At 36.8% G+C, this 17,820-nt stretch overlaps 1 protein-coding gene across 2 annotated transcripts in view; it reads left to right on the plus strand.

Moving 5' to 3' along the window:
* Positions 1-17,820, plus strand: part of ADK (adenosine kinase) — a 273,346-nt gene that overhangs the window by 115,898 nt on the left and 139,628 nt on the right. For both annotated transcript variants that reach the window (XM_066324073.1, XM_066324072.1), the window contains exons 5-6: positions 6,599-6,771; positions 11,939-12,047. In XM_066324073.1, coding sequence (XP_066180170.1) covers positions 6,599-6,771; positions 11,939-12,047 — 282 coding nt within the window. The remainder of the gene's footprint in view (positions 1-6,598; positions 6,772-11,938; positions 12,048-17,820) is intronic.

Below are 17,820 nucleotides of genomic sequence, written 5' to 3' on the forward strand. Positions count from 1 at the left end.
GGCCAGCTGAGTCTCTGTTGTGTGCCTTGTAAGGTCTCGCAGGAGACATTCTGCCTTTGGCCTCAGATAACAGAAATGGGCCTTCAGAAGAGAGGCTGCAGCACTTCAGGTATTTGAGGCAGAACTGTAACATCATAAATACAGCATGAGAGTATGATAGAGTAAGGTACATTGGAATTAAGTGTTATTTAAGAGTGCAGTAAAAAAGAGCACTTGCTTTTGGTCTCATTGAAACTTTGGAATATGGCTACTACATGTTTAATTAAAGAAAATATGCTTGTATTTCCTTGTACAGCAAGAAGCTTACAAACTAGACTAAAAATAAAACAGTGAACAAGCAGATGAAGAGCAATGATAAATAGGAAATGGAATACAGAAGAATAGCAGCACTGAAAATAGTTATCTGGATTATAGAATTTTTTTAAGAGCTGGTTTGTTACAATTGTTTTTAAATGTAGAAGTGAATGAAGTACTGCTCCTGGATGATTGATATTTTAATAGGCATCTTCATTTGAAAAGCTGTAGCAAAAGGCATTTGTGGCACTGTGTTAAAACTAATAGATGTTCCTGTGCAGGGATTTTTATCACACATGTTGAGCCAAATGCTGAAAAGATTTAGATATTGGTCTCAGTGCAAAGCTTTAAATACTCTTTTCCTTTAAAAAGTATTATCACTTTTATCTCGTTTGACTGGAAGTTGCTGGAGGGTGTTGTCATGCATTTTAACAATATCACTTCCTCATGCAAGATTTGGCAGCTTCAGCTAATGGTGGAAGAATTACTGTACAGGACATGGGGCTCCTTTGCACAAGCCTGCTTTTATAAAGATAAGCTTATTTTTTCCTTTTCCCGTATTTTTTCTTATATGACCATTATGTGATAATAGCTGTCGAAGTGTTTAAAAATCCGTCAATGAAAACAACAGAAAGGAAAAAACCTGCAAAGGTATTGGAAGAAACTGTAGGAACTCATCTGTTTCCCAGGGTCTTGCTGCTGTTGTCTCATAACAGTGATTCTGGAGTCAGGTATACTGGGTCTGCTTGGGATGAAGTTAATTTTTCATAGCAGCCAGCCTATATGGTTCTGTGTTTTAGGTTTGTCACCAAAACAGTGTTATTTAACACAGCAATGTTTTAGCTGTTGCTGAACAGTGCTTGCACAGCATCAAGGCCTTTTCTGTTTTGTTTTTTTTTTTCACTCTGCTGCCCCCAGCAAGTAGACTGTGTAGAGGGAAAGAGGTTTTGAAGGGACACAGTCAGGACAGCTGACCAAAGAGATAATCCAGGCCACAGAGAATATGGCCAGCAATAAAACTGGAAGGGAGAGGATGTTTTTCTAAGTAGCCATGGGCTCACACAGTGCCTGGGCATCAATCTGCTGATGGAAGGTAGTGAATGAATGGCTTTGCATAATTTCTTCTTGAGATTTGTGTTTTTTTTCTCACTGTTGCGCTTCTCATTTTCCCCTTTATCCCTCAAAGAGGGAGGATTGAGAGAGTTGCTGGGTGGAGGCTTAACTGCTGGCTGGGGTTACCTCACTGCAGTAGGGATTTTAAATGACATAGGATGTGTAATGGTAACAGACTACTGCATTCCTTTTGAGCCCTAGGTGTATTGTATCATACACAAGAAATAAGTGAGCTCATTGGAACAGTGGTACTGTCTTTTTTTTAGCATTGTTTTGCATATTATCAGGCTTTTGAGTTTTTAAGACATATAATTTTATTTTTTGATCCTCCTATGTTTTCTCATTTTATATGGCCATCTAAGATGAGTTGTGATTTAATTTCCTTTAACATCTAAAATATTCCTAAAAGTATTTTAAAGGGGTTTTAATTGACTGGGATTTGATGGGCTGTATGTATATTGATGGTTGGATATAACAGGGATGCAATTGGTGAGAGGCACAACAGACAGGTAAAATCTTTAAAAAAGTATATGGACTCATTCTAAAATTTAGAATATAAAAATAAGGGATGCTCCAATCCTGTTTTGATTTACTAAAAAGAGCACTTCATGAGTATTTGCTCACATTGTTTAGTTTAGATTTCAGCAGGCATGTTAAATCTCAGCTAATTTTAGTTCCTTGGAGTCCTCTCCTCTGTGAACTGCAATTTAAACTAAGATCAGATTTGACAGGTCATGCAGAGAAGAGTCCAGCTTCAAATAACATACTTCAGATACACTTCAGATGTCTGTATTCAGTGTTAATGAGTTTTGAAGATCCTTCACTGTGAAGGGGCATAATGCTTCCTGTTGTGTTGTCAGTTCCTGGGCATTTAGGATTCAAGTCCACAGCTGAAAAGTCCTATGTGCAGAAGGTATGTCAGTCTAAGCAAAGCTTTGGATGCTTTGGCATTGTTAGTTTAAGATGACTGACAGATGTGGAAATGCACTACTAGCTGCCACTTAAAAAATTAATTCAGGGGCTCAGACAGAGAACAATGTGGTTGTGAGTGTCTTCATCAGCCTCCTTGTTCCAGTTATGAGTGTTGTCCAGTTAATGGTGGCACTTACAGCAAAGCAGAGTGTTGGAGTAAAATGAAATAATTTCTGATGGATCTTTGTTATAGATAGAAGGGTATAGAGCTGCTATAAGATTCATCTGTAGGATGGGGTTCTTTTAAGTTTTCTGGTAATTTGTACTGAGACTCAGCAGAAGAAAACTCTCCTTTTGCAGGGAAAGTGTCTTTACTGAAAACAGTGAGGCAAATCAGTAGGGCCCTCCTCCACAGTGAACTTTGCAGGAGCAGCAAGGAGAAGCTTTGAATGTAGATAAAGTGTTGTATAGGGGATAGTGGACTCTGCTCCTGTGGCAGAAGCATGGCATTCTCAAGATAAATAGTGTAAGCCTAGGAAATTCAAAGTTAACAACTTTCCCTTTCTCTAATTGTATAAGGTCACTGGTTTTCTTTCACATAATGTGAAAGGGCTTTTTCTTTTTCGGGGGAATGGTGGGGCTATTGGTTCTCAAAAGACAGCAGTGAGTATCAAATCAAAGTCAAGTCACTTCTAGTGACTAGTCAGAAGTGCTTCTAGGAGTGCTTGTGGAACTCAGGAGAAAGGTTGTTTCCAAAAGTCATTTTCTGATCAGACAAAAGTGGGAAATAGGTGTACCACATCTTCGAGTCTGAGGATGTGAAAGAGTGGGACATAGTTCACTCCAAGCAGTCTCACAGTCACAACTCTTGAGAAGCTTTTCTTGTTACAATGTTTTCTTGGCATCTCAATGTCTTGCAAGAAAAGATGGTGCTGTTCTCTGCAGTTACCACCCACCCTGGAACACAAGGGTTCTTACATTTCTCTGATAGCTAAAGCTTGCCAGAGAGTTCATCCTCTTCAACTCTGATCATAAAAACCACATGAACATATAGTCCTGCTCCTGTGAACCCAAGTTAGCCTCCTGAAAATAAGGAGTGAAGTATTTTGTCACCCTCTAGTGTGTCTTGGAGCAGCCAGGGTGCTGGCTTCTTTTGCAAACGCTGGCCTCAGTATTTGATCGTAAGAAAAAATGTGTCTGTAGAGGTATGGTAACCTAATATTAGATTATGCTTATTTTGAAATCAGCTGAATTTTAAGACAGATTTATGCTAAAAGCAAGGCATAAATATATTAAAAAAATAATTAAAGTTTTCTTTGTGTTTATCAGAGTGCATACAACAAAAATGTGAGGAAAATGCAATCTGTTTAATTCAAGAGAATGTCTGAAAGGTGTTCTGTTTCCTGAGCTCCTTTCTCTGTCACAGATGTTTATGCTAACTGAAAAGGTCAGGACCTGTCCTTGTGTGTACCTGATGTCCAAGCTGTGTTGACAGAAGAAAACTTTAGAGCGGAGAAACACATTAGATTTCATAAACCACTCTGTGAGTTTCCTGTGTGGTATCCCACTCCTGAGGCTGTCTTGTTCTTTCATGATAAGTTCCTACTTTTGACACTTCTGTCTTTGGTCCATTAGCAGCCTCAAATCCCCTTGGGTGCTGGTGAGGATGCATGGTGTGGCCAGGTGCCAACCTCTCCTGACCAGACTGTCAATACAGTTTGTTAGTAGCTACCTCTCTGCCTAGCCAAACCCTGGATAATTAACTCATTATGCTGATTCCTGCTGAGCTGGGTCATTTTCTGTTTCTGTCTAGAGTCTTTTTCATTCAATTAAATCTTGTATTACACATAAATCTATAAAACTAATTTTCAGTTTCTATAACCATATACCTGGCATTTATGTGTGCAGTTTGTTATTGGCCTGCATATGATATTGTCTGTAATGCTGCATGGCTGGCCACAATGATAAACAGCTTGTGATGACTCCCATTCCCATTCAGAGCGTTTTAGCCTAAGAGTCACTGATAACAACAGTGTGGGAAGTAGCCCAGAGAAGCCTGTTTTTTCATATCAGGTTATTCAAATTAAAATCCAGTTCTGGGTCAAATTAAAAAGGAAAATTTCCCATCTTCCTCAGTATTGCTGAACTCATAGACTCAAAGGAAAATAACATCTGTACAGTGGGAATATCCTCTCACTATATAATACTTGTATCTTAAATAATCATGAATATGACTAGAACTGCTGATGGAAGAAGTAGTCTGCGCCACATACAGAGATTCATCTCAGGAAAGTCTGGATCATGACTTTTGATTTTCAAGTATAACTTGACTTAAATTTAAAATCTGGATTGTGACAGTTTATGTATGGCATGTATCACATATGAATTCAAACTGAGCTGGTGCCAATAGCCAAAAATTATGATCCTTGAATGGAAATTCTTTTTTTCAGACATCTATGTGAAATATTAGCTACTACTGCTGTAAATGTTGTCAGCCTTATTTGATAAAATGTTGTAAGCCTAAGGTGCAGTTTGAAGTCTTTTGAAGATTTTTTTGGGTTTGATTCTTCGATAAATTTTGTTCATAGTGCTCTCTATTAATTCTTGTTCTTTGTGACAGTAAAGCATGCTTGCACGGGACGCAAAGCTTCAGGTACTTCTGCTCTTACCTGCGTGGAAATATGTTCCATATTTGCTTACAGTTGGTCACAGCAGTTTTCATCTTTTTAAATAATCTGTTCCACTTAATCATACCTCAAATATAAAGGAGTATTGTTTCTGAGACATCCTAAATAAACACTGTGCAAATGTGTATTATGTATGTGCAAAGGTGTGTCAAATACAAGGATATAATAGATATCCTTGTATGAAATGTATTAATTCTCTTATTAGAGGTTTTCTTAATTTATATTAGAGTGGTGTGAAATGGATAAGCAGTGTGTATGCAATTAATGAATGAGAGATTTAATGCTGCCACCATCTGATGACAAAATCTTTTTTCTGCTTGAACTTTATTCAAAATTGCTGCAAGAAAGAGACCTTGCAGCTTTTGTCCGCCATTGTCTTATTATTAATGACTTTACCTGACTAAAGGTTCAGGGTTTTTTCTTTCTTGCTCTTCTCTCTGGAGCTGGTAGTGATAAAGATGTGACTAAGTATGTATTTGCAACTCAGTTACTTGACCTTTCTACAACCCACAGCTACCACTAACGCTGCTTTGTAATGGAGACATTATCATTTATTTAAATCTTGATTAGGAAACAATTATAAGTAGGGTTTTAGTATAGCAGAAAATTGCTGTAGCCTTTAATTCATACTACAGATTGAGTGGATAAGCTTTCTGACTGTAATTAGAGTGAATTATAATGACTTCAGTTGGCTGAGTCACCACCAGCAGAGTAGGGCCTGAGATTGTTTCTTCACATTTATTTTTTTGATTCACGCTTGATTTCACATTGCTGATAAATGCCATTTTTTAACTTAGCACACAAAATATATTTACAGCTGAATTATACATTTTTTTTTATTAATAAAAGGGGAGCTTTATGGAATGACCTGACACCTTAGCAACATTGTACATCTACTCTCTTTTTTTTCAATTCAAGTGACAGAACTGCTTTTAGTAAAGTTGGAGATAAGATAGTTTCATATGTGGTTTTACAATGTAAAGAAGGAACATTTCCTTCTTGCATGTAATTAAATGGTAGGCACAAATTGTTATTTTCAGTTCCACTTAGTTTTTATATATTTTATGAATGTTGCATAATGTTGCTTGTGTTTCTCAATTGTCTTGCTTTTCTTCTGTGCTGTCTCTTTTTATTTATTATGTTTGCTTGTGGGGTTTTGTGGGCTATTTTTTCTTTTGTATTTTCTACAAATTTTCTTTGAAGATACTATATGTTGCTTGAATAAATGCAAGTATAGAGGCAACTCCTTTGAGCAAGGGAACTTCTTTTTGTATACCTTGTAAAAATGTACTAATCTACTTTATTTATAATGAGCTACATGTATTTAGGTTTTACATTAGATGTTACAGGCTCAGTGGGATCATTAAGAGTAAATTTTGTTTTCTTTGCTGACCCTCCCTTCTTTGTTGAACAAGATATTTTGTACTTCAGGCATACAAGTGTTCTATAAGCCAAAATGAAGGCTCAGAGTTAAATATGGTGGGTGGAGAGAAAAAATGGCAAAAATAATATAGCAGATATGTTAACTTCATATTTGTTTTGTGTTTTGTTTGTTTGTTTGTTGGGTTTTTTTTCCTCCTGCCCATCTGCAGTGGATGATTCAGAAACCTCACAAAGCTGCAACTTTCTTCGGGTGCATTGGCAAAGATAAATTTGGAGAGATCTTGAAGAAGAAGGCTGAGGAAGCTCATGTGGATGCCCATTATTATGAGCAGAGTGAAGAGCCAACAGGAACCTGTGCTGCCTGCATCACTAGTGATAACAGGTGAGGGGCCTTTGATATTTTCTGGAAATACAAATGCAGTTGGCATAGTCAATGTGGCCTAATTTGCTTTGAGTATCCAGCCTTGAAAAATTGTGATTTGAATGAAAGTGTTAGCACTGGTTTCAGACAACACAGGACTGCCCAGGCTGTAGTTTTGGGGCTGGGCAGTATTAATATGCTTTTAGAGAATAGCAGTTGTATTATGGCCAGAAAGTGTGAGGTAATAATTTACTACTTCTTTCTGAACTTGATAACTTCCACTTGCTCTGAGAGAGAAAATACGTGGAAGACAGCAGTTGGTTAAAAAGCATGTTCATGCAGCCTATGTGCAAGCTGACTGGTACATAAGGCTTATACTTGATTGGCAAGTAAGGAATATACCTCAGGTGATTCTGAGTTTAGCAAGAATAGCTGACAGCATATAGCCAGATTGAAAGGGTAAATTTCATTTTATACAAGAAAAAAAGCTTTTTTTTTTTGCCCTTTTTTTTTTTTGCCTTTTTTTTTTTTTGCTATTACACTTGCTTAGAAATTCTAGTACCTGTAATTCTGTATGTCTACATTTTAAAAATTTCTTCTGAATTTGTCTTTCATATTTTCGTTTGCTTTTTTTTCTATTTGTTTTTGTTGACCATGGCCCTGTGCTTTCTTCTTTCACCCTCTACCAAGAACTCTTGAACTTTTGTTCTACTTCTTTGCTGATTGATTACCTTCTGACAATTTTTAAAGGTTTCAAAGCCAGCCAGTCAGGTTAGCCTTTAATTTTGAGAAGTTCCCAGCACACATCAGGCCTCCCTGATTTCTGACAGCATTTAATTTTTGTGATACTATATACTGAATCAATAATGAAAATTATATCAGTTACCCTGAAGAATTTTTTTTGGCTCAGAATAAGATAAAAATATCTGTCATTATCCTTTTTGTTTCCCTCTGTGACTTTCAATGCCATTGGTCCCAAGGACCTACTCTTTTCCTTTCAGAGCAGTATCAGGAGTTAGTAGAATTTATTAAGGTGAAATAGCAGTCCAGTAGTTAAAGTCCATGCCATACTTCCAGAGACATTGGTGAATGTTTTGGGTAGAATTAGAAAAGGTGGTGGACAGCAGCATGAGTTGAAATGAGAGTCAGAGGAAGAAGTGTTTTCCATATAACACGTAGAACTCCAGAACAATATTTATTATAGCAGATATCTGAGACAAACCCCTGCAGAAGGCAGGACCAGCTTCAAAGGTAGATCAGGTTTTCCATGGCCATGTCCATTTGCATTTGGAATATCACAAAGGATAGAGATTGCCCAAGCTCTCTGGGAAAACTGTTCAAACTTTTCATTGTTCTTCTTGGGAGAAATTATTTTGATTGTACCCAGTTGCAGTATTCCTTCTTCAAGCTTGCGTTTGTTCTTTTTTGTCTTCAAGAACAGTCTGGCTTTATCCTCTCTGTAAACTTTCATGAGATATTTATTAGAAGAAAGCAGGAAGCTCTCCCCTTAGATACCTGTTCTTAAGGTTCACCCAAGCCTTTCTGCATTTGTTAAGTGTTTCAGCCTCCTAATAATCATTCTGGCCCACTGCAGGACTGGCTGTCCTGTCAGTGTGTTGTGATGGAATGCTCAAAGCTGGACACAGAACTCCAGATATGGTCTGGAGACAAAGCCTATAACCTCCCTTTGTTCTCCTGGCTGCATGTTTGCTCGTATACACCTGAATGTGATTAACCTTCTCTGTGCAGTGCACTGCTGACTCGTGTTCCAGGCCTGGCTCACCAGCATCTCCAGGTCCTTCTCTGGAAAACTGTGTGGCATCCTCTCAACATTCAGCCTGTATTGTTGGGTATAATTGCATGACACTGCATTTACCTTCAAGTTTTCTGCCAGCCCAATATTCAGGCTGTTGAAGATCCACTGAATGATAGACAGCCCCATCCTGCAGCTTATCAACCTGTCCCTCCCAATGTAATGTTGTACATAATGTCTTACTCTCACGAATGAGTGTACATACTTTGTGGAGGAAGGAAGTTCATTCATCTTCATCTGGAGTTTTGACACTAATTATGTCTACAGACTTCCCCCTTCATCTCCAAGATCCATATTCAGTTTTTCAAAGAGAAGAAAAGCAATAAAAATGTTTTTTGCTCTGTGATTCTTTCTCATCAGTCACATAGTATCTGTGTATCTGTCCCATAGCAATCACCATTTTCTAGATAGCAGGATGGGAAACTGAAGTCCAGACTGTCAATAGACACACAGTATGAATTCAAGAAAAACACTTGCATCTCAATGGAATTTAAAAGTTTAGGTAAATTTGTTCATAAGAACATCTGCAAATACTTCTTTGACTTCATAAGCAGTATTTTTGGTTTGCTAACATAAACCACTCTTTTTTCTTAATATCAAATATTTGCTCAAGTACTAGACAGTGGCTTCTTCTCAATCGATGCTTGAGAGCAGCAGGGAGTTGATGTTCTTGGGAGAGCAAAAAATCACTGATGGTTGCTGCTAAAGACTTTAGTGTGCAATTGTCCATCCTGTGAGAGCAAGTTTATTCTCAATCTTTAATTGCCCTCTGATTTTTTTTGTTTGTTTGTTTTTAGCATATTGGTAAGACTGCCCCAGTTGATAACACTATTTATTGATTAATCTCTGGTCCCAGCTCAGATATGTGCTAACTTCCTTCTTCAGCTCTCTTAGCTCTTTTGGAGCAGCAGAGTAGTAGCACTCCTGGTTTTCCTAGGAAGTGGCTGTGTATATTTATGTTCCAGATGCCCTGATATGAATGTTCTTTGCTTCTGCTAACTCTGTCTAGCTTTTTGCAGGAAAGGATTCTGAGCTGATGTGTGATTACCACCCTAAATTCTCTAGTTTTGCAGTACTAATACACTTGGTGTTCTCAGAGCTTCTCAGGAAAATCATAACATGTGATTAAACTCTAAAGTAATACTTATGCTCTATGACTTTGATTTGTGTGTTCTCCTTAGAAATAACCACATGCACAGTGTCTCCATTAAGCTGTTTCAATTGAAGCACTCTGGCTGTCTCCAATTTTCAATTTCATTGAAAAGATATCTACCTAGTCTGTGCCCCACATGTTGAGCTTAGTGCTGTCAGACTCACAGTTTTAATATGGAAAAGTTCAGTGCTCTGTCGTCAGTGTGGCAATCTTTTATTACCCATATGTGCAGAGCATCTCTACAGTTGGATGTAGCCACACAGAGATAGCTTTACAGCTTCAGGGGCATGTGGTAAGTGAAAGGAAACATATAGAAAGTCTTTGCTCAGTTTTCTGGAACATAATTGCTTTTCACTTAGCAGCATACGTAGACAGACAGGAATTTTTTTTTCAAGTCATGTCCTTGATGGATATTTAAGGTTTGCCAAAACCGAAAGATTTAATTTACTTTTAAAGTTTGATTTACAGAAAATTCCCACATGCACATGTGCATGTGTCTGTCTTGGATTCACTTGTTTCTCCGGTGGCTTTCTTGTCATTGAACTAATAATACTCATAAAGAATGAAACTTGTTGCCCTGTTACATGTAGTGCTACAGAGGCTTGGTGTATTTGTTCATAAATTTTTCTCCTTTTTTTTTTTCTTTTTTCTCTATTCCAAATGTACGTTAGTTTTCATTGCATTTAGATTTTTAGAATTAAAGAGAGAAGCCCCAAGTTTGTTTATGGGATGAAATTACACAGAACTGTAATTTTGATATATTCAGATAAAGTTGGTCTAACTTCATTTTGATTTTATATTTGTGATCTGTGTAACTCACAAGGATTGTCCGTGATGAGTACGTCAGGAAGCGTACTAGGAGAGTTGGTTGTTCATAAGAGTTTTCTTTTGATCTCCTGTTTGTTTTTTATTGAGTAAAAATGTCTCACCCACTTACCTCCTAACGAAGGTGGTAATGAGCCTGGAGGCAGAAGCATATCCTTGGTGAAAGCAGATGAGCAGTTTGCTCCCACCGCTGTCTCTGGGTTATGGTAGCACTTGTGTGGAAGAGGATGACGCATACAATGTCAATTGTGTGCCCCTTGAGAAGGCCAAAGTTTTCAATAGCCAAATCCTGTATCTGTAATTACACATTAATTATCTGGCTAATGCACTTAAGTATCACAAAATAGTGATGTGTTAATGTTAAAAGGGCATGCATTGACTATTAAATTTTGAAAATTGTATTTAAAGCTCTATATGCTACCATGGAAATAATCTGTTTTCCAATGCCCCTTCTCTAAATATTGTGTATTATTAAGCATCGTCATAATACAATTGCATAGAAGAATTTGGTCATGGTAGCCAGAGTGGAGAGGTGGAGGTGTTTTTCTGACCTCTTAGGAGTATGTCTGTAAGTTTTGTGTGTTTCATAAGGCTGAATGGAATGGGTGAAGAGGATGATTTAAAACAGAATGAATCTTGCATGTAACAGAAGCAATGTGATACAAGTATTTTTGTTCTTGGTGTAATGGAAGTTGTGTCCCACAGCTTGTGTTATAACTTGTTAAGAAAGAAGGAAGTACAAATGAGTTTTTGGTAGTGTTCCAGTAATCTACAGCTAAGCCAAAGTTTTTTTTAACAGTTCATCATCTAAAAGTAGCAACTTGACCCTTTTTTATTTGCTAAAGGAAAATATGAACCTAATGGGGAAAAAAAAAACCCCAAACCAAGCCCCTTTTAAAATAATAGAACTATTCATTGGAAAATTATAATGGCAAGGCTTACAGAGCCATCAACCTTTTGCTTCTAGTGAGGAAAAATAGTTTTCAGAAAATAAACTGGAGTAGCTACTTTTCTTTAGGTCTTGGATACTAGAGGAGTTCTAATGAAAATCTGCAGATGCTAAACCATCTGGAGGGAGTTGATCACAGAAGGAAACAAAGGTTGATTCAAAGCAAATGAAGGCACCTAAACAATATAATAGTGATAGATTACCTAAACTGTGTAGCTGGATTTAAAATACATTATTTAATATGAGATTTAAATTGCTTTTAATCTATTATTTAAACTAAAATATTTAGTTTTTATGCAAGGATCAAATAAAGTATATGTGACTTGTGGTGCTCTTTGTTAATTGCTTTTATGTTCTTTAGGATCTTTGCGAAATGATGTTCATTGTGAGAAATTTGCAGTGTTGTTGTCTACAGAGGGTCTAATACTTGGTCTTCAATCACTTGCAGGTCTCTCGTAGCTAACCTGGCTGCTGCTAATTGCTATAAGAAGGAAAAGCATCTTGATTTGGAGAAGAACTGGAAGTTGGTGGAAAAGGCCAAAGTTTATTATATAGCAGTAAGTTCAGCCTCTTTCAAATTTCTGAAGTTTGTGCTACTGTATCCTGAAGTTTAAGCAATGAGTATGTCTCTTGAATGTGGTTTCAAATGATTTTATAGGAAGACAGAGAATGAAAATGACAGCTTTGATTTCAGCATGGCTTATTATCTTCAAAATTGGATGTACAAATGCAGAAGTATGTTGTGTGTTCATTCATGGTAACAGAATGCATGTTCACTTAAACTGATGGGGAAAATCATAAGAACTAAACATATTTTCAGAGCTTTTGTAGTAATGCATCAAATTTACATTTCACATTTTCTAGTAAATTGTTGTGAAGGATGCACAAATTATGTAGAAAAACACTATTAGCATAATTATTCACTGCAAACAGTGAGCTTATTTGTGTGAACAATCTTAATTGCTATTTATTCCATAGTAATTACTGTGGCACCTTATAACTCAATATTTCAGAAACAATGATTTTGACAAATCTCTTAAATGTGAGTGGTGGGACAAACTGATTTTAATTATTAAATCTTGCTTCTGGAATAAAGGGGTGTTTGAGGATGGGGCATTAGTAGATTCACAATTGGTATTCTTTTTTTACCATCCAGAATGAATCAAGCCAGATAAATATATTTGTGTAGATCATGTCTTGCCTGGATAGCAGTGGTCAATTTGTTTTCATCTTGCTCTCAAGTTGATACGACTGATCAAAATTAACAAACACAGAACATCTATGACAGATTAAAACCTCATAACATGCGTGTAATATATGGATTCTGTATGACAGCTGTTTCTATTCTGCTACCTGAGCTATGTGGGAACAGCTGGCAAGAAGTGTAAAAAATTGATTATCCAGGAGGAACAAGTTCATTGAAAATACACTTACTTCTTTTAGGTAGTGTTAATGTCTCCTACAGCCAGTTAGCGTGCCCTGCTGTAGGCTTTACATGGTTGTTATTGATTCTTGTGTATGGCCAAGACTGGCCCTTTATAACTGTCAAAAAGTACTTACAACCTTCTCAGTGTACAAAGAAAGTACATCCCACTGTTATGACCGTGTGTTTATGCTGTGGTTAAAATATATGTAGGTGTAATTGTCTACTAGTTTTTTCTTGCTGTTTTTTTCGTGTGTTCCAAGCTCCTTCTTTTCCAAATGCCATGCTTGGGAATGACTGCTGCTGGCTGAAAATTTTTGAGAGGCTAAGAATATAGTTTAAATAGAGAAGAATGACAAATAATCCCAAAAGTTTTACTGCACTAAGTTTGGGGTTGGATTTTTTTAAATTTTCCCATGCCTGTATATAATTCCCCATGAGGCTTCCAATGTACAATTTGGAAAAATTAAACTTAGTGGACATGCTTCAGGAAAACTGTGAAATATTATGTGAGGTGCTAAACAGGTCTGTATTTTTTTAGCATAAAGCATTCCTCTTATTTTAGTTCTGCAGTCACTCTTTTGTGTTCAGTCAGTTTGATCACTTAAATTTTGTGATTCACTAGGTGATTGATTAAGTTAGGCGATTCACTTCACTGATTTTTGTATATATTAAAAGCTGTTTTACAACATGCAAACTTTTACTAGGAGACAGAGAATTATTGGATAGAGATAGTGATAATGGATAAATAAATAACATTGAAGTGCTAATAAATGGTATTATGTATTTACAATCTGAAATTCTGATTAGGGATATATATGATTACAGGAGATGTTTTGAGTGAAGAACTGTGTTCATATGTGTAGCAGAAGTATTCAAGGATGGACTCGACTCAGATTTCTAGGACAGAGTTATCACTTCAGATTACAGATCGCATATGTAACTTTACTGAAGGAGAGGAGGCAGTGTAGAACCAACTGTGCATGGTTTCTCATGCTACAGTGTGCTTATGTCCTTTGCTTTCATTTAGCCTCTTTACTTGTGGCTTTGTAGTGATTTACCAGATTAAATGAAGCCATGTAGTGATCAATTACCACTCCTGAGGTAGAGGGTAGCTCTGAGTCATTAGTTTGTCTGCTGTTGTCTATCTTCACTTTAGGCTTGTTACCTTTCTTGACTCTGCACTGTGCATATGTTGCTTTTCATTTCCTTCTTGCTGTCCAGCTGTCACCCATTTCTTGGGTTGCATTAGAGTGTATGTCAGTGACAGATACTTATTCTGGAAATCCATGTCCTGAGATTATCAAACAATCTATTTTCTTGGCAGAACTGGGCAGTTGTTGCTTTAGGACAGGTCTCTGATATCCTGTGGTCATCTGTATGTGCTTCCTAGAATAGATAATATGCTTTTCAATGCAGCATTCAGCAGAACGACCCTCATGTGAAACTTAGCTCTGAAATCTAATCAATTCACAGAGGGAGGAGTAGGTACAAAGGAAAAGATAGTGAAGCCGTGACAGAGCCCTTAAAGACAACTTCTGTTACCATGAATGAACACAATACATTTATTTTAGCCATCTGGTAATCAGATCCAGCAGACAAATTACAGAAAGACTAGCGGAGAATAGGACCCAGTAAATCACAGATAGAAGCAAAACACAGAGCCTGCCCCAGCTTTCTCAAAGGTGGTAAACTTTAAAGGTGTATTTTAATCCTTTAAAATTACTCTATTTTGTATCGTTTAAGACAGGCTGCATGTATTGTCAAACCCCATGCAATTTCTTTCCCTTCTGCAGATATAATTCCTATACTTGCAGTAATTTATACCATTGACATAATATCTTCCAGTCTGTCATATTCATTTCACTGTGGATCAGCTAGCTTTGCTGCTGGTGTCTGATTAGAATTCACTGTGAGGGATTTTATTTGGTTCCTACTGAGGCTAGAAGATGTCTCTTCCTCAGACATCTCCCTTATTTCAGAATTAGTTGAGAGTCATGACAGCACTAAACACTGTCATTCAGTCTCTGGAACTGTGAATGGGACATAACGTGAAACTAACAAATTCAGAGGAGGAACAGGCAAATTAATTTTTTTGTTGTTGTTGTTTTATTTAGGTTTTGTTTTGTTTTTCTCATTCTGTGAGTTTTTGCTTGCTGTCAGGACTTGCATTTTAAAAATCATAAGTGTCAGAGTTGCATCTTACACACTTGGGTGATAAAACTTGTTAAACTGACCAAGCAGGTTGAGAATGGCTTTTCTGGACTTACTACTCCCTAGAGTGGTAGGGAGAAATATCCTTCACTAAAGATTGATTTTTCCCTAGAAAAATCAGAAAAGCCTAAAAAACCGAAAGCCTAAAATTCTCAGCTTCCAGGGTTCCAACAAAAACTCCATATTTGTACACCTTGTCTTATTTTAAGAGGCATCTGTGGGAGTTGCTGGCGTTCAGTTTGTTAACATTACACACAAACATTTTGACATTATTAATGCAACTTGCAGTATATAGCTGTTAATTTTCATATTTTACAAAGACCTGAAATGCAAAGATATTTTTATTGTTGGTTTTGGTTAAAAAAAAATATCTGTTTATAAGAATTACTTATAAGAGCAGAAAAAAACTGAGGAGGATTTTACTCAATTGACTCCAGTTGATAACTCTGTGTTGCTTTATATAAGTAAGAAATTTTGCATTTGTTCTTCCATAATGGGAAGAAAATGGAAAAGGAGAAAATGCTTTCCTTCATTAGAAGCTGCACTTAACCTTGTGAAATCTTAACTGTATCAGTTGGTAATTATGGCTTACTCCCACAGACAGCTGAATTTTGACTTTCTCTGTGTACGTGAACACGATTGTTTACAAGTGTGGCAGATTCCCAGATATTCTCCCGTGTTTTCTCCCGTGTTTTCTCCTGTTCCAGTTAGCCATCCTCTTTCAGCCAGTTACTTAGTTTTACTCAGTTTTGTCCTTCATGCCAACACCTGCATTTGTTTAATGTTTGGAGTTGGTGATTGTGAGTTGGATGGATCACTGGCATTTGGTGTTCGTATTTTATTGGTGCTGAAGTAATGTATTTCTTCCTGAAAGTTCCTCTGTGCTTCAGTTGGGGTTTTTTTGTTTGTTTTCTTTTTCTTTCCCAAGCACTCTACTATGCATCCAAAAAAGCAGTATTGACTGCAGTTGTGTTCCCGATCTGTGGTAATGTGAGTCAGCTTAGAATGGATCAGTAAAGTAGCTTCCAAAACCCAACCAAATTGTCTTTGTTATTTGGGTGTTGTTACTTCATAATCTGTAAAAGTTTAAGTTATTTTCTTCTCCTACTTCTGCATAGCAAGTACGTGAATTTTCTCAATGATGATGCCCTTCAGTGGTACCACACTGAGTATAAAATTTTCTAATCCTGCTTAGATTTGTTAGCGCACAGTTGAATTACATTTACCACTTCCAAGCATCTTTTGTGCTTTCAAAGTTAATATCAAGTGTAGTTTATTTTGATAATGGCAGTTCTGATGAAGACCAGGAATTCTGGGCTTAGGCTGAGTTTCCCGGAGGAGAGGTAATTTTTTACAGCAAATCGTAATGAACCCTGTGCAACACATCTATCTGCTGGAGAAATTTTTAAAACTCCAACCACCCTGATCTGTTTCAACAAACACTGTGATATTTTTATATTTATTCTCTTTTAATGCCTAAGTGCTTGTCTGAGCAGAGAGATACTCTGGTAGTGTAATGGGCTTGATGGAGGAATTATCTGGTTTCAACATGAGTCTGTCAAAACATAAGCTTGATGTCAGCAATGAGTAGCAAAGCTTAAATAATATTCTACAGTATTTTACATGGGGTTTGGCTATTTTACTTGAGAAAAAATGCTGATTATTATAACAATGTAAGTATAAATGAAATTTCTTTTGTGCTGTCTCTTCCTTTCAGAGGCATATTCAGCGAATGCATTTTTATTGTAATTTAGTGCCATGATAAGTATGATAACTTACAATGGATTGTGATAGGCTTTTTCCTTTGAGATGTGCTAGGTGTGTGTGCGTCACAAGGAACAAGATACTGGCAGGAAGCAAAATTGCCTTAAAAAGGACATTTGTTTCAATACCTTCTCAACAGTTTTTTCCCATTGATAACTTCTGCCGTCTTGCTCTGGCACCAGTACATTATGCCATTTGACATGCAAAACTGTTTCTCACAAGGATGAATAGGTTTTAGCCAGGAAAACACCATACTGAATATCTCAGCCATAGAGAAGAAGGTGCAGCTAACAACAGTTAGTTGTGGCCTTTTTTCGTGGCCTGGGATAACGTCCCCTTACTGAAACCCACCATCTTTGGCACTGTGTTTTCTGGAAGTCTTGGCTGAAGTGGGATACATTTGTTGTGCAGAGGTGATAGACTCTGTATCTAACCAGGAAGCAAATCTGCCATTTGCTGGCTTCCAAAACAAATATGGGAGAAAAACCTTTCTCTCTCATAAATACAGACATCCACAGTTTTACTTCTTTGATTTAAATGCAAAAAGAACTTTGTCTAAACTGGCATCAGCCACATGTAGTGTCATCCTGTGATATATTTAGGAAGTGGAGTGCATTATGCCATTTCAGGTATAACTTCTCATGCATGAACTATTTCATTATTGTTTTCTCAAGTAACTAATGTGAAAAAGTGAATTAGAAACTTTGTTGTTGTTGTGAAATTTGGTCTTCAAGATGCTATTCTTCGAAGTGAATGCTTTGTACTTTATACAGAAAATACATCATCAGCTTTTAATGAAGGTTGTACCTCCTGTTTCTGTAGGATAAAATTAATGAGAATCTGTCTGACATTGTAAAAATATTTAGTTCTAAATGTTCACTTCTATATTATATTAATTGTATTTTTTAAGATGAAGAACATACATATTT

This window comes from Sylvia atricapilla, chromosome 8 (genome assembly GCF_009819655.1).
Source record: "Sylvia atricapilla isolate bSylAtr1 chromosome 8, bSylAtr1.pri, whole genome shotgun sequence".
NCBI lineage: Eukaryota > Metazoa > Chordata > Aves > Passeriformes > Sylviidae > Sylvia > Sylvia atricapilla.